The sequence below is a fragment of the Numenius arquata genome, chromosome 7 (genome assembly GCF_964106895.1).
Source record: "Numenius arquata chromosome 7, bNumArq3.hap1.1, whole genome shotgun sequence".
Classification (NCBI taxonomy): Eukaryota; Metazoa; Chordata; class Aves; order Charadriiformes; family Scolopacidae; genus Numenius; species Numenius arquata.
Genome location: NC_133582.1, coordinates 20,152,778 through 20,179,117, shown reverse-complemented (window position 1 = coordinate 20,179,117; position 26,340 = coordinate 20,152,778). Strand labels below are relative to the sequence as shown.

The window sequence follows — 26,340 nt, the reverse complement described above, 5'->3', positions numbered from 1 at the left end:
ATTTGGATGTGGGGTTTTTTGGTTTGTTTTGGGTTTTTTTGTTTGGTTGGGTTTTTTGGGTTTTTTTGTTTTTTGTTTTTTGTTTTTTTTTTAACTTTTGCCACATAATTGGGCTTATCTTTGAAGAATTTATTAGAAACAGCTGCAGCAGACTCCCTAGATTATTTTGGATGTTTTAGGCTGAACTATCCAAAACACTTTGAGGGAGAGCAAAGACTTTGTTTCTTCTGTATGGTAGTTTTAAGTACAATAAATACTTCGATTGATCTCACTTGAAATCACGTGTGGAATCAACAGAGCTGATCTGGTAAACTTACATGGTTTTACATTCCTACCTGAAAAAAAGCAGAGAATTGAAAGAAAGGAGTAGTGTGTGCTGGAAAACAAATCCCATCTGTGGTCTTTCCTTTCTCCAGGCTTGCAGGTCTCTTAACTCTATAGCTGGCTTCCCTATTCCTGCTTAGTAAGGCACACAAATTTCAGATAGTTGTTTGACTGCATTGTATTATGGAGGAAAAGCACATCTTCTATATTTTCTTATGATACCTTATGTATTTGTCTGAGGCACCATATATGCTGAGAAACTGGTAAGTTTAGATGGCAATGGAAAGCTAAAATTTTTGCTGATTGTGGGGCTAAGTCAGGTGGGTGGGGTGGAAGGTGTCTCCTCCTAATAGCACTACACTGCATGAAAGTCATTACACCATTAGCTGTGTTACAGACAGCGCAAACTGGAATTACGCTCCATTTGTGCTGTAAAAGCTGTAAGGCATTTGAAGCACTTTTTGTTAACAGCTTAGGAAGTGCAGTATGAAATTTGAGCCACTATGACCATCTGCTCTCTCAAATCCTTCAGTGTCCCAGTAAGTTGTCGCTATCTTCTGGCAATGGTTCCTGAGTGTTTGCCTTTTCAGTAACAAACCTAATGTTTGTGTGTTTCATTTTCTCCTTTCATCATTTACAAAGATGTTAAGGAGGAGCCCTTGCTTTCTGTATGCCTTTACTTTTATCTTGTTCTCTTCTTGTCCGTTTACAAATAAGTAGAGCTAATTTTTCAGCCTTTCCATTGAGGAAAATATCTCCATGCCTCTTAATTGAATCCTTTCTATTTCTTCTGTATCCTCTACTGCCAGGAGGTGATTTGAACAGACCACTAGTATTCATTCATCTTGGCTGTTTTAACTGCATATCAGTTTTATCGTTTTCCATTCATTTCCTTGTACAACTGAGCATCTGATTTCTTCTGCCTGTAATGAAAGCATGAGCACAGACATTCTCCATAAGTCTGTGACAGCTTTTCTCAAATCCAAGTAGAGCTGATGAAATATTAACAGTACTGTAATTTGCTGTCTCATTTGTAAAGGCTTCTTGCTGAGGAACATTCAGATGTATAAGAAAAATATTGTGTAATGCATTAATATGCTATGTATAGCACTGGAAGAGATGCTACATAAGGGTTAAATCACTTGTAGTAATTTAACTGGGCTCACACCAGTTTGTTGATTTCTGTACTGGGAGTGCCAGACCTGGACACGGTATCTAGATGTGGTCTCCTGATCACTGAGAACAGGGGGATGGATAATCCCATCCATTGGTGGATGGGCTGTGGTCCTGCTGGCACATGCACAGCTCTCTGCACCAGAGTCCCATGCCTTCCTTGTAGAGCTGCTCCTTGGCCCAACCCAGCTCTCCCCAGCATGTATCATTGCCAGGGGTTATGGACTTTGCGTTTGTCCCTGCTGAATTTCATGAAGTTCCCAGTGGCCAGTTCCTCCAGCCTGTCTTGGTCTCTGTGAATGGTGGCCCTGATTCCCAGTTGGGATTTTCCTTCCCCACCCCAATTTGGTGTCACCTGCAAACTTGATAAGGGTGCACTGCATCACGTGCTGCAGGTGACTGATAAAGATGTTAAAAGGAGGGGAAAAAAAATAAAAGTCAGAAACTAGTATCATCTGCTTTTGACCTCTGTGTAACTGGTTTTCAGCTGTTGGGAAACAGTCCAATCCTTTTGCTCTAATTTCAGGCTATTAGGCTGAAGATACTTCTCCGAGGGTAGCGGTAATGATGCAGACTTAGCCCTTGATCTGTGTAGCAACTGCATATCAGATTAATCTATGGAAATACTTTTCAGTGAACAGGCTCTCTGACTTCTAAAAGTGCAGTTTCACCATGGCCACGATAATGAGCTTTAGCAGTGGAGTATCTCAGCTTTTTTAACTGGATGCTGGAGAGAGAAGAGGGGGGTGGAAAGGAAGAACTTTGGGGCAGGGGAAGAGGAGAAAAATTCTTAGAGCTGACAGTTGGCACACGGATAAGGATTTGTTATGGTCTATTCTGGTCTGGCCTCTTGTCAAAAGCTGATGGCCTGAGGATCAGGAAAGTGTGTATTGCCAGTAATCAGTATTTTGGAAAGCCTGAAATGCCCTGGACTTTGTGAATTCAGTGACAACGTCAAGCTTAGTAAGGTTCTCATTAACTGATATCTAATAGTTTTTGTAACTGGTTTGTTTTTACTTGCTGTTATTAGCTACCGAACTAGGTTGGTGATAGTCCCAAATCTACTAATAATGCATGTCTCACTGTTTAATTTTTTTCTGAAAGAAAAACAATGCTATAAAAAAATGCTAAAAAATACTTGCTTCAAAAGAACGCAATTAAATAAAAGAAAATAAAATTAATTAAAAATTGGACTTAGAAAATACATCTGAAATTTTGCCTCTTGGTGCCAGTCTGGCATTCCTATCACAATAAAACTTCTTATCAGCAAGGATACTCTCTTGACCCTCCCGATTTCTGGCGTCTGCTTTGTTAGGGAAGCAGGATTGTGGGATGAATGTAGACTCATTCTGCAAGGGAGAGAAGCTTCTCGTGGGTTGTGGCTGTGTTTTGTTTTGGGATTTTGTGGTTTTGGGTTTGGTTTTTGGTGTGGTGTGTTTTGTTTGTTTGTTTGTTTGTTTTTTGTAATTGTTCCTGTTTGGGTTTTGTTTTGAAAGGCATCCTGGATAGGCCTGGATATGCTGACACTTCCCGTATACTGGGGCAGACAAAAGTTGGCTTACTGACTTTAGTGGCAGACTAAAACTTACAAGCATGGGAGGGAAGACTCTGAGTTCAAAATGTGGGTAAGAAAAATAAACAGGTTCTTTAAATCCACCTTACTTCCTTTTTGTGGGTTTTAACCATGCTCTGAAACATCAACTTGAATCACCTTGGTGTTAATCACTTCATCTGGATGTGTTGTACTGCATAGCACTGTGCTTATTTTTTATTTGCATTACCCCTGCTGAGATTGGGAACTTCAGTAGCAGCACAGCTATGTAGTGCCAGGTACTGAACGAACAAGTAGGAGATACAGTCTGTGCCATGAATAATTTATAATCTAATTAGAAGCAAACCTTATCAAATAACTGTTAGAAGAACAGTAGGAAAAAATAGAGAACAAAAGCATGATTGTATCATGCAGTTGCGGGAGCCTCGCTGTTCACACTGTTCAGCTTGGGAGTTCTTGGAAATTGTAGCAAGTCGTAAGTAGACCAGGAAAAAAAAAATGACACTGAGTGGGATGAGTCTATGTATACTGCTATTATTCATAAGAGTAGTATTTCCACAAATTGCTTTCTTTTTTCTTTCCCTTTTATGACATTAGTCAAATTATGCATGAACTTCAGAGGCTGCTACTAATTCTGCACAAGATCAAAGAAATACATTAGCTTTTTGTACAACTCTGCAATGCTTTTCTGTTTTAAGTGAAAATACTTCAGCTTTCTTTCTCGTTTTTGTTAGTAATGAATGACTTGAGTTCTTGCACATTACCTTATCATGTGATACGTTTCGCTTTTAATGGATGTTTCACTAACAAAAAACACCTATGTGATTTGGTTCTTTTAAAAACTAGCCATCAGTGACTTTCCTTAGAAAAAAGAAAACATTGGAGCATCACTGATTTGTCCATAACGGGACAAATGAAATCGTAGGTTGTCTGAATAAACATCATCTACCTCTTATGTGAGTAATAAGAAAATAATTTTTCAGTCTAACTGTTAAAGAGTCATCTAACTGTTTTGTTACATGTTTGGAGAGGACTTTGCTTTGGAGAAATACAGTGGTCTTGAGTGACAAGCCGTAAGCTTCAATTTTTTTCTGAAATGCAGATCTTGGTAACAGCTGCTAAGTTGTAAGATAGGGGCTGTATGGCTTATTCTTTAGACTGCTCTTTTGTTTGTAACTGAATGACTTGGAAGGTTAATTTAAGATTTCCATCTTGTGTATGTATACGGAAATAAATGGCAACTGAAACAAGTTGAAAATAGAGCATCTTCAACATTAATGTCAACTATGCTCGATTTCGCAATGGTACAATTCAATACTTTATTTTCATTTCTTTTTCCACTGGTGTAGTTACTGAGAACGTCATTCATTCCCCCACTACTGACTGAGAGTTGGTGGCCAATTGATGCTTTCAAGGCAGATGTTTTCAGGAAAAACTCTTAAAATGCCTGCAGAACATACTCAAATCCTATCTTACCTGAGGGGAGAAACAAATATTTCATCCGAACCTCTCAGTTTTAAAAGGAAATAGTGATTTATTGCATATTTATGTTGCTTTCTATACACTGGGTGAAAGACAGCTGATGTTGAGCAAATGAATCAAAAACTGATCTACTTTGGATGGTTCGAGGTAGGATGAATGCTGTTACATTATATTTGGGTAACTGTATGGGCAAGGTCTTTGAACCACACTTTTTTTTTATTTCCCTGAAATTGATAATTTTAATTTGGCTGAAATTAGCCAGACCTTCAGCTTCAGGAACTGAAGGACAGTACTCTTCATGGGAAAGGTTGTACTTTGTTCTTGCTTTCCTAGTTTTTGTTTGGTCAAGAAAAGCTAGGATGCTTCTGTGCTGCACCAAATAGTTTGTTTTTCTTATATCTGTGGTGTTGGGATGGCCAGGTAAGAAGCAGGCTGTAGATACCAGCTTGTACTGAATGGTATTAGTATTTGGAGTATGGAGGTGAACTCTGGTCTTCCTGCAAATTTCTCTGCCTTGTCACTGTGTGACTTCTACTAAAATGAACTGTGCAATAGTTAAAGCACTATGGCCCAGCTGTTAGAAACTAACTGCAAAGCATTCTGTTATCTCCAGTTTTTCAGTATATTCATAATTTAAGAAGTACTTTACTGTTCAGCAAAGAGAGGTATGCCTGACAAATGAGTAAAACATTACTTGTTATCAGTGAGTAGTTGGTCTGTCATGCAATCCTTTTGAAATGAACTCTCTTTCTTTTCTTTTTTTTTTTTTTTTGGTGCAGACATGTCAAAGCATCATGGCTGTTGTTCTTATTCATGATTTCTTACACTAAAGTCACATTTTTCCTGTGTGCTTGTGCGTTAAATAAAATATGCAGTAACTGAATAAGTGTAGAAAATACCTTACCTGCAAAGTTCCCGTTCTCTTTAGTCACCTTTTAATTAGAATTCTTGTTACAGAATTAATAGGATAATTTATTCCTTTTATAATGTGTAACAGAATGAAGCACTGTGCAATGTCTGTCCCTGGTTAACAAATGATGCCCAGAAGAGCATATGATGAATATTAGTTGGATAGTTTAATGCACTACTAAAGAGGCTTACAAGCTACTGTGAGGAGTAGAAAATATAAGAATAGAAGCTTATCTGTAACTTAACGTAACACATGTGGGAATAATACTTAGCATTTCTATTGAGCTTTCCGTTTGAGGATTTTGAAGTGTTTTGCAATACAAATGATGAATTAATCCTTAGAATAGTCCTTAATGTTTTTATTTTTCCTCTTAGTTCCTTCTTTTATATGCAGATACTAGTTTTTTTTAAATTTTAATTTGTTTCTGTGGGCAAGAAATGAATTAGTTGTAGGATCCTGAAATGCTGAGGCCTAGCAAGAGTTTGCTCACACATCCCTTTAATGCAGAGCATTACATACAGACCCATATAAAATATTTCATGATATGATGTGCATGTTTGATATTAATGGAGAACCCTGTAGATCGGTTTGGCTACCTTAGCTCTATTGCCATGGGAAGAGCTGTAGGTATTTCCCCGCCTCGGTGTGCAGCAATGCCCTGCGTTGTGGGTAGCGCTCTCGGACAAACTCGAGTTGCCAAGAGTTCTTCGTTCCTATCGCAATGCAAAACAAAGGCACAAGCTACATGGCAAGTGCCTAAATGTTCCCAAAATCTCTAGCTGCTGCTTAGTGGAAAACAGCAACTGGGAATCCTTGTTACTCGCCCCTTAACTAATACAAAAGTCTCCTTTGGGGTTTTATTTGGCTAAGTGGAAGCACTGGCGGGAACTCCTCTAGCCTCCATGGGCTTCGGAGCATGCTTGTCACCCACCTGCTAAATGAGAAACAGTGACACTTTGGCAGTGACTGTTAAACAAACATTGACAGTGTGTAGCTTGCTTTTAACTCGGGATGATGCCATTAGGAAATGAGGTTATAAACACCAGAAATCTGTCAAGCTCTTGATTTGCAATAATCTTCCTGCTGACAGATAAGAAGTGGTTATATATATATGAGGGTTCATAGTGACAGGATTTATTTTACGTGTCTTGAAGGAGAAAAGCAAATTTCTCTTGCCAGTATTGTATCATTTGTATCTTCTTCTGTCAGATTCAAGGAAAAAATGTCAACAGTATCCAATGAGATGAATCTTCTTCGGATTTTTGAGATTATTTTTTTTTACAGCTTTGTTTCGGGAATAAGAAACAGTAACTAAAAATGAAGAGCTTAGAGTAAAATTCTGTCGACTATAAGTGCTAATTTTTAATTTGAAATGAAACTCTAGACACAATTCTACCTACAGAAAACCTGATCTGAATATAAATCAGTTTTATCTAGTTTTCTAGTGAATCTTGGTTTTCAGTCAATAAGTTAACTTTGAGGTTAGTTTTATGCAACTTTTCATAAAACAAAATGTTGTCAGCAGTCTAGCATAAGAGTAGACAGTGTCAGTGTCCCTGAAAAAAACCAAAACCATACACGTATCACTCTTAGTCATATATGCATGTCTGCTTAGATAAGGTCATGACAAGAAGTAACTGCAGTAGAACAACCTACGTCTTTACCTAGAATCTCCACTATAGAGCAAGTCTGAATGGGGTAAAAAGCTGCAAATACTGATATAAATTATTTTAAAAATCCAATTCAATGTGTTTAAGGCAATTCAGGGCAGTTATTAGTGATCAAAACGCTTCCAGATGGAAAAGAAATTGGAATGTGTTACGATTACATGCAGAACTGCAAGAAAGGATTGAAATAAAGAGTTTGAAGTAATACCAAAGCAATAATAGTGAATTATGACAAAAGTAACTAAGATCATGCTCTGAAATAAAGGAAATCTGACAGATTTCACAATGTAGTTGTTTCCTAATTCTAGAAAAAAAGTGTTATTTATTGAGATCTAGAGAAAAAGTCACCTATGACTTTGTTTCCAAGATACAAATTATTCAAGACAAGATCATTAAACTCAGTTAATAACTTCTATTTCTTTAGAAGTGCAATATTACACTAAATACCATTATGAAGATGGCAAAACAAAAATGTAACACTTCTGATAACTAAAATAAGAAAGTGTATTGCCAAAAATTATTCCTGGTAGTCAGTAGATTTTGTAAGAGCATATGAAACAGAGCTGTTAGTTATGCAGCATGATTGTATGAAAATTTATAGTGAATCAGCTGAAGGGAGGTCATATAGGTTTTCACAGAGAAATCCTGATTGGTGACAGTGTGTTCAAAGGTAACATTACATTTACTAATAACAGATTTCTGGAATGACTGTGAAGTTTTTCAGCTCTACTGTGGTTTGGCTGGTATTTAGGGACTGAAAACCGTTGACAATACATCTTCAATAGGTGTTGGGCAAGATGACAGCCAGAGTCCTTTCTAACCTCAACCCTTCTGTGATTCTGATTCACTGAGTCTCATTTAGGTTCAGTTGTTGGTTAACAACAATGGGAATGGGAAGTGAGAAAGAAAGGCTTTCTAAAGCTTAACTTTTGGCTAATGGTTAATGTAATATTGTCATCAGAGCGAAGAAACCAGCTGAGGATTGTGTTGTGGTGACAAACTTCCTGCACTGGAGATACCATGAGACATTGTGGTGGCTTCACCTGGGCCAGTAGCCAAGCACCCACACAGCTGTTGGCCCACCAGGTGGGCTGCAAGTCAGAATGGGACGAATGAAAGTGAGAAAACTGGTGGGTCAAGATAAAGACAGTTTATTAGGTGAAGGAAGGGAGGGAGCAGGGACAAATGATGCAAAGGCAATCACTCACCATCTCCTACAAGCAGACTGATGCCCAGTCTCTGAGCAGCAGCCACCTTGGAAAACCCCTTCTTCTTCGTCTGCCCCAGTTTTTATTGCTGAACATGATGTTACATTCTAGAGTATATCCCTTTGGCCAGCTGTGGTCGACTGTCCCAGCTGCGTCCCCTCTCAACCTCTTGGCCACCACCACCCCCATCCTACTTGTCAGGAGGAGCAGAAAAAGGGCAGGAGTTAGGAAAAGAGAAAGCCTTGATGTTGTACAAGCACTGTTCAGCAAAGCCAAAACACTGCTGTGTTATCAACATTATTTCGGCCACAAATTCTAAACACTATATGGGCTGCTGTGAAGGATGGTAACTCTGTACTGGCCGGACTCAGGACAGTCATCAACCGTGCAAGCTGATTTGTACAGGAGGAAAGTTGAAGTGGAACGTGTATAGAGTTTTCTTACTAATGCCATGGACTTCCTTCATTTCCCTTCCTGATACTGTGAAAGAAGAATACTGTTTTAGTTATAGCAACAGGAAGGAGAGAAGATTCAGGGAGACTAGATGGAGTGAACACATAATTCTGTAAGGAGAAGTTTAAAAGGTGAGAATCGCTTAAATGTGTAAAAAGTTCAGTGTAAACTGAGACAATATTATTTAATCGAGCAATGAGAGTTCAGTAGAGATTAGACAAGCAAAATGTTTTCCTCAGGGTTTTGATTTTGATTTGTTTTTGTTTTTGGTTTTTTTTTTTTTTTTAAATTTATCTCTTCATTTCTTGAGCTTCCAGTGTCTTAGTCTTCTGTCTTCCTCCCTTGTCTCGGAATGGTTTAAATGGCTCTGTTGAAGGTCAGGATTTCATGCAATGAATTTTTTTTTTCCTTTAATATCCCAGTTCTAGAAGGTGCGTGAATTCTTTTCCTGACGTCCGGCTAAAAATAAACGTTAAAGAGTTCTCTTTTTTTTCACTCCACCTGGTACTGCAGTAGTTTGCATCTAAATACCACTATTACTGTGCTGATTCAGCATCACTCTTGTTTTCTGGCAGTTTTGTGCCTGAACTCCTGGGTACTCCTGTTTGAATAGAACTGTATATACCACATTTCAAGTGGCTTATGTGTCCTCTGTAGACAATGTATTAGAGTGCTTTGGAAAATGGCAGTAACTAAAATACCAACAAATGGGAGTGCATTAGCATCATCTTTAGGTTGCCCAGCATTATAGCTGTAGAAAAGGTTTTTGCTTCTGGAGAACAAATCTGATATTATTATTTTTTTGTGTGTAATGTACAAAGGGTTGAGAAGGATTTTAAAATTATATTTCAAAATGGTTCTTTTAGAGTTCAAGAAAGAAATGCACAGGCCCTTTTGTGCATAATGTCAGACCTTCGCATTTTTCTTTTAAATGACTTTGCTGATATCAATTACAATAGCACACTTTATTATTCTTCAGCAGAGGTGGGGTAGTATTTTTGCATTTTCTGACTTCCTAAGTAAAAATAAGTGGCCCATTTTTTTCCTGGAGATGTAAAAGCAGCTAGCTTACTAGTGAGACAGTGCTAGCTAGTCAGGCCTTTGGCTGCCACTTCTGGTTATGAGTGACCAGAGGTAGAGCTCCTCTGGAAACAGACTTTGCTAATGTAGACTTGAGAATTCTCAGTAAGCTGTCAGACTCTTCTAGAGTTTGAGGTTCAATGAACATATCTTAGAAAAACTAGAAGGACTGAGCAATATGTCTAAGGAAATGTAACTCTGCCTATTGACACCCTGGAGGACTAATAAGGAATTATTTGAAAGCACTCAGGTGAAATAATTTTATTAGTTACACTGTAGAGGAGTTTGAGAGTGTCTGGAATCAACTGATCAAAAGCTGTTAGACTCTTCATCATTAGGAATTTCCCTTTTTAAAGAGATCCATAATGTTGTGCTGAAATACAGATGTTCTCAGTAACTGTGAACTTTATTTGGGTATACCTTGTCTCCTTCTATGGCAAAGTGACCAGCTTAGTGGACAAGGGAAAGGCTGTGGATGATGTCTACCTAAACTTTAATAAAGCCTTTGATATGGTTTCCCACAGCATATTCCTGGAGAAAATGGCTCTCATGGCTTGGATGGGCAATGGCTCTTTGCTGGGTAAAAAAATGGCTGGAGGGCTGGGCCCAAAGAGTTGTGGTGAATGGAGTTAAATCCAGTTGGCAGCTGTTCACAAGTGATGTTCCCCAGGACTCGGTATTGGGGCCTGTTCTCTTTAATATCTTTATCAATGATCTGGATGAGGGGATTGAATGCACCCTCAGCAAGTTTGCAGATGACACCAAGTTGGGTGGGAGTGTCAACTTGCTTCAGGTGAGCAAGACTCTCCAGAGGGCTCTGGACAGGCTGGATTGATGGGCTGAGGCCTATGGTCTGAGGGTCAACAAGGCCAAACGCTGGGTCCTGCACTTGTGTCACAACAACCCCATGCAGTGCTACAGGCTTGGGGAAGAATGGCTGGAGAGCTGCCTGGTGGAAAAGGACCTGGGGGTGTTGGTCAACAGCAAGCTGAATATGAGCCAGCAGTGTGCCCAGGTGGCCAAGAAGGCAAATAGCATTGTATTAGAAAGAGAGTGGCCATTAGGACTAAGGAAGTGATTGTACCTCTGTACTTGGCACTGGTGAGGCCCCACCTCGAGTACTGTGTTCAGTTTTGGGCCTCTCACTACAGGGAAGACATTGAGGTGCTGGAGCATGGCCAAAGAAGGGCAACGAAGCTGCTGAAGGGTCTGGAGCATGTGTCTTACGAGGAGCAGCTGAGGGAACTGGGGTTTTTGAGCCTGGAGAAAAGGAGGCTCAGGGGAGATCTTATTGCTCTCTACAGTCACCTGAAAGGAGGATGTAGCAAGGTTGGGTTCGGTCTTAATCTTCTGTATGTGGTGTTCCCAGGTTAAGATTAAACAAATTAAAAGATTCTGATGTGATTTTATGAGAAAATAAGCTTTGACAAAGCATTCAAAATGTCAGGTTCAGTGCAGGGCAGGATTTAGCCTGCTGAAATCTTTGAGAGTTAGTACATTAATATCTAAAGCTGAGCTTGCAGCTCTGGCACATGATGGCAGGGCAGAATAAATCTTTCTTGTATAATATGCAAAATTACTGGCAACTGGAAAACCTCAGTCGGTAAGTTAGAAAATATGCTGTGGCCAAGTGATTGATTTCTTATGATTTGATCCCCATAGCTAGGGATTGGGAGTGTCCCATAGACATGAAGTCTACTGCTTGGCTGCATATTACCACTTCTGTGTGGGGACAAAATGCCCTGTCCTTGGAGAGCTCCTAAGCCACTTTACAGGGAAGTCAAGCAAGGGGCGCCACTCCTGCCATCTTGCATATTGGTGCCATCCATGGCCTGAGACCATTTCTGCAGAGCCTCTTATTCACTGCCTTTCAGCTGAGATTGGTCACCCGGCTAACCTTCTGGTTAAAAAAGCTCACGTATTAAATGCAATTTTTGCATTTGTAAAGCTGGGCCTGTAAGGGCTCTAGAGTAAATTAACATCCCTGAATTTTCCTGCTGGATAGATGAGCATTTGTACTCCCATAAATAGCAAAGAAACTTTTATTCTCACAAATGCAGCAGTACTCTTGAAAATCTGTTGTCATTTATTATTGTCTGGTTTAATGCAAATTTTTAATTGACATAATTTTTCTATGTGATCTGAGAAAAGGAAAGAGGAAGGAAGAAAGTGCAGAATTACTATTATCAGCATGTCCCAAGGCTGTTGCTTGTAAATTTAGGATTACAACTGTTATTTAACAGAATTATCCTTGACACACATGGCCTCGAGAAGAGGACTGAAAGCAAGGGCAGAGCAGTGTTGTCAGCTTACAACCTGAAGCAATATCTTTGAAAAGGTCTGAAATTGTCACTTTTTGTCTAGAAGATGACCTCTGGCATTCCCAGCGCTGCTCTGCCTTGTGGAAGAGGGGAGGAGGGACAACGCGTAGTCAGGCTGCTTGTGGTGGCCCTTAAAGAAATACTCTTCCTAAGCAGGCGTTAAAGGTGGTGGTTGGTAAAGGGAGGTGTTGGACCTGCCAGAGTGGCAGTAGTTCTTCATCAGGCCTGCAGAGTTGTGTGCATTGTCCTCACTGTGTGTTTGAAGAGGGACAGGTGGGCACCTGGCCATGCACCTGGACCACCCACAAAAAGGACAGTTTGGGCTAGGTCTGGCTGATCGTGGTGGTAGGGTGTGTGAGGTGTCCTTAAATCAACCTGCTTGCCCCAGCTTCTGACATGCATGTCCTCTGCTCTTACCGCAGAGCTGAGGGCTGGGTTCCCTAAGGCAGTTTGCAAAAGCAGTATTTATTTATGGTGAACCTCATTATACAAAACACATTTTTGTAGTGATGTGTTTAGTTGTATATGACTATATGTGAAAGTAGCTACAGATACATACAGTAGCATTTATAGTCATAGAAGATTGTATCATAATAACCTCAAAACCTTTCCTAGGTGTTCTGCCTGCCCATTTAGCTTCCTTCTTCTGTTATTAGCTGTACTGATTTTTAACCAGCTAGTTTTATGCAATAAAGTATCTGCCAGAATCTGAAAACTACTGTGAGCTTTATTTTGACCTTAAAAATTCCTGCTCTAGGAGAAAACACTTATTTAAAAATGTTTACTGCCCTCAGTTTCAGAGGTGTATGTTTAAGGGAAATAAAATCTTATTTGAATTCATATATAACACAATGAATTCCCTTCCTGAAAAAGAATTATTTTTTAGTGTATCTTGACCATAAGCTTGCAGCTAACGCTAGAGGTGGATGGGGCAGATACGGAATTCTTCAGTGGGTAACCATCCCACTGACCCCGGAAGACAGTGCCACTGTTATTCTGTATTGAGTATTTCATAGTTCTAATGCATACAACATGAATTTAATTAAGCATTGAATTAAATGTTTAATATTGAGAATATTCTCAAGTCATTATTTGCTGTGGCTTCTTGCTAAATCAACGTTATAATCCTGCTTTCGTTTCCCTACAGATGATGAAACATGCCTGGGATAATTATAAGCGTTACGCATGGGGATTAAATGAACTGAAACCTATATCTAAGCAAGGACATTCAAGCAATTTATTTGGTGAGTGTATTTTTTGTGCTTGGTGACGTTAGCAAAAACAGTAAATCAGCTGAAATGCTTATAGGTGATAAACGTGTGTTCTTTCTACCCTCTGTGATGCAGTGTGTTGTTTCCTGCTTATGTATAAAAAGTAAGAGTATATGAAGGTGATGCTTTCTATGACTTTTATAGATTACCTTCTGAATGAGAATAAATGAAGCATGTCATTACTGCATGATAAAGATGTAGTTTTGTTGCATTAAATACTGCCCTGCCTTAAACTTTTCCTATGAAGTGGAACTCATTGACACCACATTCAATAAGGAGGAAACACAAACTATAAGCCGGTGGGGGAAATCCAGTATGAGGACCAAAAATACTCTCTACAGTCATGAAGGTAGCTGAAGCTGTCTACAGTTTTCAGGAATTTATTTCCATTCCTTAAAAAGACCAACTTGCTAATCTATATCAGTCAGGCTCCTTTATCAGGCTTTTTCTTTCATGAACATAACTATTATTTGCACCTCTTAAGTGTTGCACAGGAGATGCTTAAATAACGCCGAAGTTATCGGTATAGAACAAATATGGAACTGAAGTTTTAGTAGGAGAGGCATGCTGCAGAAATGCTGTGTAATGAGGCAAGACTTTTTCAATGTCCATGTAGGACATAGGGCTGGATAAACGGCTGAAGAGGAACAGCATTCTGAGGAAGCATTAGAAAGTAGTCCTATGAACTGTCATCATCTTCAGTTTTGTAGAAAAATGAAGAATTAAACTGTTTGATGGCAGTCTTTGTATTCAAATAGCTTCTGTTTTCCAAACAGAAAGATGAAAAATGAACTAATTTCTATAGCTGAGACAAAATCAATACATAATTTTGATTTTAACAGGAACTTACTTTGCTACTTTGTTGAATGTTTGGAAAAGATAGTTTGAAGTGGAAACATTTCCTAAAACAGCCTAAATAGAGCACTTATCAAATCCTCAACTATATTTGGAAGTTGCTAAGAGACAGCAGTTGTGATTACAAAAATAATTTTGAAAATACAGCATCTACATTGATCTTGCTGCACTGCTCATCTATCCAAGGTAACATCAAAAATGTCACTGGGTGTTTATTATATAGTTAGCTATCGGACTTAGAACATGAATTGTGTGCTTGAAACCAAAGTAGTTTGGGTGAACTTCAGGGTTAAGTCAGGCTTCTGTTTTCTTGAAAACTAAAATTTTTTTATCTTCATTCAGATGACTGGTAGTTGTGCAGTTTAACATCATATTTGAAGAACTATTTAATGCAATCCTGTTTTCTTGGAGCACAACAAAATGGCACATGATGTCTTGAAAATTAAAATGCTTAATGTAGTTTCATTTGGAATCAGAAGTGATATAAAAATTCACGAAGTTTGAGTTCTTAATGATATTGCATGGATTCACAGAAAAAGCTGTAGATGTATTGACTTGTGAAATTCTTAAGCAAGAGTTCTGTGGATGTTGTATGAGAATAAACCACTGCAGGCACTATTCAGTATGAAACAGGGCAAGTGTTGAATTTGAAAATAAAACTGCATTTAAAGGAGTAAGAGCCAGAGTCAGTCTAAATACAGATAATTTTCTCATCATCATCTAGTATAAGATCTTATTGCTGAGGAGATTTCCTTAGAAACATCTTTACTCTTATTGATCTTGGTGGCAAATCAAAATAAGTATTATGTCTCGTTCTGAATTGCTTTACAGAATACTAAAGAGCAGCATATCTGCAAGCAGTTCTGTCTCATAAAATCCCCTTTCCTGAATCCATAATCTCCTTTTGTTTTTCAGAAGCAAATCCTTGTTTCTGTAAAAGTGTCCTTAGATCATTATATCTGATCTGTACCTTCCTGTTTGAACTCAACAAATGAACAAATGCCACCTTTTTTCATAAGGCAATAAAAGGATGATCTGATTTTGCTTTTTTTTTTTTAATTGAACCTCTTTTTCCTTGTGAAAGGACAGAAAAGTTTCCTTGTCTTCTTTGTTTCTGGCTCTTATTTTTTCTTTTAAAGCGAGTTGTAAATGGTTGACTACTTTAAATCTGAATTGAATTAGTTCAGAATAGGTTACCTCCAGCTCTGTGTCCTGTGAATCTCCTCACAGAGATTCACTCTCCTCTTTTTTTCCTCAGAAATCAAGAAAGACCTTCATTTCTTTGTCTTCCCTCATAATTATCTCCAACTTGCCATGATCGTCTTTTCTTCTTGCTTGGGAGTGGCTGGTACAGCATACAGACTTTAAGTAACTCACTGTGGGGAACAGCATGTTCCAGTGCTGTAGCTCCCTGGTGCTTAATGTTGTATAGGTTACAACAAGACACAACCATCATGATGTGTTTATCTGAAACAAAAAAAAAAAAAGATGGGCTTTTAAGAAGTGTAATTACACATAGATGTGACTGTTAAGCAATACCATCACGAGTTTGGCAACTATTTGACACTATTGTTAAGGTAGGGGAAAAGGAGTACGGCAGTGGGATGATGATGGGAGAAAGGATAGTGATGACTGGTGGTTCTGACCTCAGGGGAAGAAAAAGCATCCTGCTTTAGCAGCTCATACAAATTAAGAGTACTAGAGCTCTTTGGTGGCTGAGGACTTCTTGCTGAACTTTGAAACGCCATTTTATTTGTCCTAAACCCACACCATGAGACCAAATGTTGAAGATAAGGACCTGCCTTGATCTTGCTGGTATTCTGTGAGCAGTGTGTGTGGAGGGTGTATTTGATAAGCTGAGGGAGTCTTTAGACTAGTAGACTGTAGGCAGAAGTTATGAGCAGAAGTTGTTTCCTCTCACGTGTTGCACAATAAAAATAACTTTTAGAGAATGGCTGAAACATATATGAACTGAAATATTTCTGTTTGAAGCCAAAGCCACATGCTTGTCTCTGACCATTGCAAAGTCTTTTCAGCACATCCATGTAACGTTTTGATGTCCTTTTAATTCATCGCTTGAGCTTTCACCATGATGTCTTGGCAAGTAACTAACATTATTGTGATTTTTTAATAGTTTACTCCAACTGCAAAGAATTCAGTTGCAACAACAACTATTTGAAAAGGCAGAAGCAAAAAGTTGTCAGTTGTTGTCTCTGTAGCATTCTTATTAGTTTAATTCCATGAAGTGTGCAACTATTTCTAGACTAATCAAGTAAATTGGAAGAGCTAAACATCTGTTTGCACCATACCAGTGCATCAGCAAAACAAGGCATGTCTCCTACTCTGGTATGACTTCTGCTGTGAGTACTAATCATTCTCTGCCCGTACCTGGTAGAAAGCAGGCCCTGAGATTTTGCCAATTTTTTTCACAGCACCCCACCACCTGCACCGTCACCCCCCCACCAACCCAGGAGCTATTCCTCTCCAAGCCTTCTGTGCTAATTTTAAAACTAATGAGCATTGCTGTACTGGCAGAGAGCTCTTTCTAGAAGTCTTTTCTGCACCTGAGTGCTACTAAAGGGCTTTTTTAATTATCCGTAACTGTATTTCAAGTGCAGTATTTCAAGTTCAATAATATTGTAACTTGTGGGCATAGTATAATTAGTCTCTGCAAGTGAAAAAGGACTTTTTTTCTGGAGGGGAAAAGGGAGGCATTTAATAAATACTCACGGTCTGCAAAGCCAGAGTATTACAATTTAACAAGATCCTCTTCCTCCTACTTTGAACTGATGTTTGTAGTTTCTTGTACAGAGTATTGAGGGGTATGAAGATTTTTAAAGCCTGCCAAAGATTGCATTCAAAACTGTCTTGCAGTGTATACCAATGTGTATTTTTAAACTGTAAGTTTTTAAATACAGCTCTAGAAAATGAACTGTACATGTGTTTAAACATGTTTAAACACCTTAATTTAAATGGAAAATCTTCAACATCACCTCTCCTACCCCCTTCTTTTTTTCTCTTCACTGTTGCTCCTGGATTCCTTGGAATTTTGGATTTCAGTATGTGGTCTTAATTTTGGAAGTAAGCCTGACATCTTTCCCAACTAAATTAATAGAAATTTGTTAACATTCGTTAACATTAGCAGCTATGTCGACCGTATGACTCAACACAGCATTTGTGAGAGGAGGACATGCTGCTAAACTGTTTTGTTTTTTTTTTCAAAGAAGTTGGTTGGTATGAAAACAAGGAAGTTTATTGTCTTTTTAGATTTCCAAAAAGCATTTTTGAGGGTTATTACTGGCCTCTGGCAGGGATCCATTACTGCTGAGGCCATGCTCTCAAATTACTTATCACAGCACTGGAAAATTAAGTGACCAGAGTGACAGTTTGGCAGTGCCAACAAGTTACTTGAGGTACCTACAGCAATGGCAAACTGCAAGCAATTCCATGAACCCAGGATTCCCTGGGAGATAATAATTGCACTTTGAAATAGCAAATGGGGTCTAACCTACCTAAATTTGAACCAGCACATAGCCGCATGGGAGATACTATTCTAAGTTAACACACATAACTGGTCGACTTGAACTCAAAATAACTGGTAAAGATTGAAAGTTTTTCAGTGTGATATATGGAGGCCCATAAAAAGTGGCATGGATGGGGTGAACAAGGTTTTATTGTTCCTTGTGAGGAACAATACCCTTTGTAAGGGGTGGAAATATCAAATCAGTAGGTGGCATGTTTAAACAAACAAAAGAAGGTGGTTCATAAGGAAATGGCTAGCCGAGCTGCATGAGTGCCAGAAGCATAGCAGATGACAAAGGCTTCCGTGGAAAGCAAAGAGATGAGCAATGGAGGAAACATTCATTGAGCTCTATTAAATACAAAGACGCCAGAGCTGGCTCTAAAATGCACAGGCATACAAAATACTAGAGATTAGAAGAGTATTGTAGAAATATCACAGCATTGTTTCATGTTACATATATGAAAAGCTAGATCTGTAAAAACATTGAAAGTATTGTTTCTTTTCCTACTCTTACCAGCTGGTAACAGTGACTGAAATTAAAAATGTTTGTGTTGCTGGGCATTTGCCAATAGTTAAGTTTCATGTTTTGGCATAGTGCACTTTAATAATTAATCACTCTTGACACTTTAAATTGCTAATGATATTGGATAGGAACCTTTTCAGTGAACTTTATTTAAAGGAAAACACTGTTTTAAAATCTGAGTCAGCTTTTGAAACAATGCTCTAAGAAACCTACAGCTCTTATCAAAACGATGATTTTTGTCAAACCTATATGTATTCTTGAATATGTTGGGAATAATATAGTTGAGTTGTTAATGTACAATGTATATGCAATACAGTTGAAAAAAATGGGATGCTTGATTGATTTTTCCAATTTGCATATTTAATGTTACAAAGTATCTGGTCTTACTCCCCATGATCTGAACTGTTCTTAATGACCAGATTAAGAAAAAATGTGACAGTTTATATTTCTGTATTTTGGCCTGGAGTCTGAATTTGGAGTCTGAAATGACAAACTGGAGGAAGATTTCATAGAATACATAGTGCTTTGACTGAGCTTCTTCAATTTACAATAACTGGAAGGTAACAAAACAAGTTTGCTTCACTGGCTGAAAACAATGGAGAGTCTGAGAAGATCAGGGTGGGGCTGAGTGCAAATCAAATACAGCTACATACAAAATTTTCTTTTTCTTTTCCACAGTAGTACAAAGTAGCCCTAAAGAGGTGTTCTTCTGAAAATAATAGATGAATTTTTTTTTAACATTTTCACTTTACTTGAAGGGATATCCATTGTTATTTGATGTGCTGAATTTCTATCACATTAAAAAAAAGTAGAATACAGATGTCCTATATGAATTTTCATACGTCATATCAGAAACACAAAACTGTAACTTTTTCTGGAAGAAAAAACAACATTCTACTCATCTTCTACAGTCATGTAAGAAAAGAAATCCTAGTTTATGACGTTTGTTGGATGGTGAACTATTGTAGGTGAGGGAGCTGATGTATAGCTTGACCTGAGTTACTTCTTGGTCCGTCTTTTCTTATCTTCCATTTTTGTCGTATATTTGCCACAGTTTCCTTCCATTCAGAATATAACAGAGACTCAGAAAAGAAAAACAGATGAATTCGAGCAGAGTAAGGGGCCTGGCTTCCATCCTGTTATAGACAGTGCATTAGGACACATCTGAAACTTTCTTCCCTGTCATGTTCTGCATGATATGCTTGCAGATCACAAATCTTCATCTGTTTCACATATAGGTATATGCGTGTGTGTATACCTCTCCAAATATATTTGATGGTGAGGAATGTGGATGTTCTGGAGAACCAAACCCCATACTCGGTATACAAGGGATGGGAGAAAAGTTGTAACCCAAATGTTAAGTGCACCAACATGCATTGATTCAGGCATCCTGGCAGTATTCTATTTCAGACGCTTTTGACCAAAATATAAGCCATGTCTAAAAGCCTGGCCTAGACAAATGAAAGCTTCTTTTGGCCCACCCTCCAAACAGCTTGGCCATAAGCCAGTTGTGGTTCTTAAACCATATGGCCACGTAAGCTCAGTTACAGAGCTGTGCTAATAAGCTTGTCATCTGTAGCAGTTTGCGCTGCAGTGACATCCTGGAAATTAATATGAAGTTATTCATCCTCTGATCACTTCTTTTTTATTCTGCTCTTCCCACCTGCTCTGAGGCACTACTCCATTCTTGAATGTAATCTTTTTCTTATTCGTGTGCACATACCTTTGCATTGTTAGATATTAAAAAGCACGCTGTTTAAATGGACCTGCTGTGCATTACCCAGGGGTGATCTAGACTGCTCTGTGCTTTACAGCATGCTATTTTGAAATGCTGGATAATCAGTCATCTTAGTTAATCATCCACAAATCTTGTTAGCAGTAGGTTCATTTTGTTTGCTCCCAGATCATTGCTAAAGATTTCAAATATTAAGCTGGAAAGGATGCTCTGTAGATGCTGTTAGATACTCCACTTGAAGTTTCACGTTGACTGACTTCTTTTGCTTTCTCTTCAGTTAACTAGCTTGTAGGCTATTTGATGTGTTCTCTATTTATCACTTACATGGAACAAATGATTCTGTTAGTGAAGACGAGAGAGAAAAACAGAAGCAGATTTAACAAAGAGCGTAAAATGGAGCATATATGAGTACTTGGTCTGGAGGTTTTGGCAGAAACTAATAATGTCACTTTGGTGGAGTTGTACGTTTGGTTACCTCTTTTATCATCAAAATGATCCACTTCAAACTTATGTTTCATGAATTTCAGTCTATTTTCTCTACCTTGAGTATATATTTTTTTTGTATTATCTGCAAAATAACTCTTTAACTACCTCAGGCATATGAATTTGCTCCAAGTATTACTTGTATCTTCCTTCTGCCTAGGGCAACTATGAAACTCTGCCATGGTGACCGCAACTTTGCTGGCACTTTTTGTAACCCAGTGCTCATTGTTAATCATATTTATATCTGTTCCGTAGGTGCATAACAAAACAGTCCTCCTGTCCAAATATTCTGTCATATGAGTGTGTATTGTAATTGCCTAGCAACAATCTTTGCCTGTTGTAGACCATGACAGCTGTGTAATTCCTTGGAAGCATTGTGTAGGAACTAAGATGAATGATAATACGTGGTGTGCTTTGAGAAGCATAGCTGATATAGGCTTGTGAAATATTTGGTCATATTCCTTAATAAGAAATGTTCATTTAATTTCATTGCATTTCTTTTATCTTGCCCCTCCTCCCCACCCCCCAACCTTGTTTGTCTGACTGGTTATAAATGAGCTGTTCAGCTACACAATTTCCTTAACACTCTTAAGTTTGGATTATCCTGTTGGCTAACTTAGTGTAAACTGCAATTGTTCACAAGTCATAACTCTGGCCTCTAAACTGACCCTTTAAAAATGCATCCTGTGCTTTTTTATCAAGAATTTTGAAGTATAACCGTTCGAGATAAACTTGATTATTTGTTGGTGACGTTAATTGCTTTATTCTGTTTTCTGGAGCCTTCAGAATAATGGCAAAAGTTGTTTTAAATAAAGTAAGATTCACTTGAGATTCTCCTGTTTTCTTCTGTCTGCCTGCAGGGAGAGGTCCCTGCTCTAAGCAGGCCATATTCTGGTTCTGTATAGGCCAGATTCAGAAGGAAAAAAAAAAAAAAATAAAAAAAAAAATCATAGGAAGCGGGTGACTCCAAGGGCGATTTCTCAATAAGGTTAAATTCTCCTCTTTTTCTTGTGACTCAGTAGTGAGTTGCAGCTCAAGTACTAATCCTTAAAATTGAAAGCTCAACTTTTTATTGGTGGTGTTAGCTGTATTACAAGAGGATTATCAAAAAGAATGTCATTGCATAGGGAGCCTATCGCAATCCACTCGAGCAAATCAGGTTATAGATGATTTTTCTGTAAGTAGAGCTCAGTTGTAAAAGTTCACCAGGAGCTTCTTTTGTTGTACAGTTACTAAACATCTCCAGAGCCTTTGGAGTAGTGCTCTTGAATGCGTGTGCTCCAGCAGTTTTCCACAGTCTCTCCCAGTTTCTCATGAGCTTGGGAAAAATAAAAGTTTGTTAGCCAAGTTTAAAGGGATGCTTTTCCTTTAATATAAGAGGCGGGGAGCCAAGCTCCAAATAAGTTCTGGGAAGATATGATGTCCTTCTTACCAAAGTATGCTGCAGTTTTATTAGTGGAATATCTGGGGGAAAACATATTGATTACTTCCTTCAGAATAGAAAAGGGACATTGTAAAAAGGATGGTATAAGCAATTAGCAGTTGCTAAAACAGACAGAGCATCTGGTTCTGTTAAACATACCAAGTAACTGTTATAATGATCTCAAGTATTATTTTGATTAAGATGATACAAATGGAAAAATTGTTTTCTAACTGGAAACTTAAGTTCAGAAAATTATGTCAGTCCTGTGTGGACTTCTCCATTTCATGAGGAAGCAGAAAACCTTGATGTTGGTAGTAAACACAGTGTTGACTGAAATAGTGGATTTCCTACTTAAATATGAATAATTCAATTGTCATACGTGATGTCTACAAAACTAAGTTTACTTTTTCAGCAGGTATTTCAGAGGCAAGATGATAATCAAGTTCTGTAAACTTAGTTGTAGCTACTGTCTTGTTATTCACCGAGTGCAGTGAACTCCTGAATGAGTAGTCCTATCCCATCCACTCCAGCCATTAGCCCTGCTGGGGGAGAGAGATTGGACCTAATGACTTCTTCCCCTGGTCCTTGCAACCTTAATTATTCTGCAATTCTAAACATTTACATCTGTATCTAGGGTTGTCTTTAAAGAATATCTTAACAGTAGTTTGCATTCATAAGGAAGATTGCTGTAGCCAAATTCATAAACAAAAAATCAAGTAAAGTGGCCAAAATTTTTTGAATTTTTGACGCTCTTCAGTAAATAGGAAATCAAACTCCTCTTAGATGAAACTGATGTTTTGAAAAGGTCATTGTAAATTTGAAGAAAGCATAGGAAAGTCATTTGAGCGGCTTTATTTTCTTCCCGACCCTCCACATTACCCTTTCAGTACAGGATCATGAACATTTAATCCATGCCAAAGTGAACATACTGATGATATTTCATCTTGCAACATTGGGTGGAGGCTAGTAAATGGAGTCTTATCCATCTCCATAACAGAGACAGAAGAATGCCACTTTTGCAAACATCCATAACTTGCTCTGAAAACCAGTGCCTGGCAGTCTGTTCTGAGCTGACGAATTCAGATGTGGCAAGTTCGCCTTTGGTCCCCCAGTGCTATCTTGTGCCAGTTACATGGTGATGCACAGCATCAGAAAAAACTTTTTTTAGAGAGGGTTCTTCTTAAGGAGCTTGTTTAACTGAAGTGTGATCACTACTTATCAGCTTCTTAAAGCTTTATATATATTATTGAGTATAAAAGCAAAAAAAGCAACTAATTTTTTCACTCCAAACTGGAAGAAAGTCATTTCTCCACTTGTTGAGATTCATTGTATTCTATGAATTACATTTTATAGTGAACTGTTCCATCAGTGTTTAAAAATGCAAAATCATGGCTGAAAATGCAGTGCAACAGAACCATTCTTCAAAACTTCATTAGTGAAAGAAATATTTAAATATTATGATGATGTGTTGTGGCACGAGAATCAAAGTTAAGGCTGTGAAATACTAGTTGTCCACTTGAGTGCTTATATGCCCAATTTTTAATTGGATTAATTGAAATTGAAATTAGAATTAATTTAAATTAATTAGATCTAACTGAAAAGCCTTCTGTTGGAAATTAAATCACCGGCTCTTCATGTATTTCAGGTAACATTCAAGGAGCAACAATAGTGGATGCCCTTGATACACTATACATCATGGAAATGAAAGAGGAATTCAAGGAAGCCAAGGAGTGGGTTGAAAAAAACTTAGATTTCAATGTGGTAAGTAGCGTTGCTGTTTAACATTTAATGCTCTGTTTAGTCTCCAGGGGCAAATTGACAACTAGGTTCTAATATTGCAAGCATGATACAAGGCTACAGAATTTAGATCATTGATAGATAAAATAAGGCAGGAAGAAGAAACATAATAAACTTACTGCTCTGCTTATACAGTTTTTCAGTCTGAGAGATTTAGGTACATAGAAGGCAACGAGCTGGATTGAAGGAAGGAAAAGGAATAGAGTATTTACCACTGTAAAGTAAACAACAAACTTTTCAGCCCTTTAAGATAGAAGAATCAGGACACTCCAAGCATTAATTTTTTACTTACGTAAACACTTTACTTTTTTGCTTCGTGAAATCTTCCACAAATTAGACTTGCGTTTAGAGAAAGCTCCATGCCATATATATGGCTTAATATATATCGCTTTGTGTATTCTAGTGAAGTTGAATCCCATGAGTTAGGCTGAACTGTTGGCACAAACTGAGCTGCTGTAGTCTTATGAGGCACCAGGTCATGACAACTGCATGTACAAACCATCCTATTAACTGGTAAATATGCAGCTGAGAGCAAAGTTCATTATTAAAATTTTTATTCCAGACAGGCCCTGAACAGGCAAGAACCTCTGTAAAATTGAGAAGTCCTGGTTTTGGTCTTATTTTTCTTTTTTCCTTTTGTGGGTCAGACTATCTATTGTAATTGCTAGTTACAGAGAGCTAATGGAGTACTGCCGATCGGTGTAGCAAAGTAGGAAAGCATTGTAGGCACGGTACACTGAGCACTTAAAAGCTCTTGTAGTTGAGGTGCGTAATGGTAGAAACACTTCCTGAAAACAAAGTACTCTTTCTAATATGTTATGCAAAAGTCAGGATTAATTAGCTTCTCTTACATGCTTGAGAATTAATTATCATTTTAAGGAGGAGGAGTTAATAAGAGTGGATATTATATAGTTTATATAAGCAGCAATTTAGTGTGCATTTATGTTGACATTAATAATGTAAATACAGGATATTAAACTGTGCTTCTGAGTAGTGTCAGATGTCTGATGCTATACCTGGTAGTGCTAACTTCTGCTTCTAGATGGTATTGCCTACAATTTCAGCTCCTGTTGTTAATTTCTGTACTTCTTAAAATTATGTAGCACTTCTTTATTTTTTTCTCAGTAACGGTTAAAAGCTCTGAAGTCTTTCAAAACGTCTGAAATTTTGTGTTGTGTTAGTCAGTGCAGCAATCCAGAGATTTACCAAAACTACTTAACAGATAATACTGATGTGCATCAGGAACAATAGCTTGTTCCTGATATTCCTATGAGTAGCTGCATTGAGTTCAACACCTCACAAAATTATTTTCATAATACTTGATAGTCATATAGAATTGAATTTTACATGGGCATCACTAATGAGTGGATTCCTTCCAAAGTGGAAGGAGGAAATGCAAATAACTAACCACAACACCAACTTTAATAATTGATGCCAGTTTGTTTAATAGCTGAATTTTTTGAAGCTACTCAACTTGTAGTCTAGTTTAGTTTTCTGTTTTAAATATAAGTTCTAGTTTTAAATGCTGCTTTGTATTTGTATCTTATAGTTTAAAGTTGGAAATTACTTAACACAAAGGGCCCTCTTTTGTCATTGAGAATTTATCACATATCAGGCGTTACTTGACATTTTCTGCATTAATGTTTTGTACACTTTTACTTGCTCCTGTTTTAGAAACCTTTCTCCCATGGAAGTGATTTATTTTTTAATAACTGACTCACTGACACATCCTTAAGCGTTATTTCTTGTGAGTGGTATAAAACGTGTTTCTGTTTGATGTTTCTGGTCATTTCCTGGGCAGTGACTGCTTAATCAGCTTTTGGGGAAGCATGTTTGGCCTTTATTTGTATAAATAGGATTAGTTTTTCTATCCATTTAATCTTAGAACTATGTTTTTTCAATCTTAAATTTTCTTTAAGATGTTCTTTAGGAAAATAGCTGTGACTATATTCTGTGACAGAATCTTTTGTCTTTATATTCTATGACAAAGCAGCTGGGTAAAGCAAGCCTTTCCTCTCTAGGAGTTTGTAATACGTCAGATACTCATTGTACTGTTGAACTATTTGGCCAGCACTCGATTGTTCTCGTCACTTAATCATAAAAGTTTCCAAATGTCACTTTGTAAAGTAGGCACTAGTTTATCCACATAAGAGGATTTATGGAATAAAGATGACTTAATGGGAAATGGCATCATCTCTTCACATGTTAGATTTCAGTCCCTCAAGTCAATGAATTAGTTGCTGGGGTTACTCTTGTTTACCTTTCTGAAGAAAGCAAACTGTTTTGATTTCAAAAGAAAATTCTAGATAAAGAGATGCCACTTTTCTTGTCAAACTTATGAATTTTGGTAAGTTTGCAAGTGGACATGTTCGGAAGCTTCCTCTTTTGGAATATAACACATTTAGGCTATTTTTATTATAGCTGAAGCTGGTAGCCCCGTGATTTTATAACTGAGATATCCACATTGCAATGCTTGGAGGTTTTTTCCTCTCATAAATGCTGAGATTTCTCCTATTTTATACCTTGCTGAAGTTTCAGCCAAACTGAGCAGCCCTTCAGG

The 26,340-nt window shown here is 37.9% G+C and overlaps 1 protein-coding gene across 1 annotated transcript in view; it reads left to right on the top strand.

Moving 5' to 3' along the window:
* The window catches only part of MAN1A1 (mannosidase alpha class 1A member 1), a 140,522-nt gene that overhangs the window by 22,532 nt on the left and 91,650 nt on the right, over positions 1–26,340 (top strand). The window contains exons 2-3 of the mRNA XM_074150341.1: positions 13,318–13,414; positions 23,629–23,744. Of these exons, the coding sequence (XP_074006442.1) occupies positions 13,318–13,414; positions 23,629–23,744 (213 nt within the window). The remainder of the gene's footprint in view (positions 1–13,317; positions 13,415–23,628; positions 23,745–26,340) is intronic.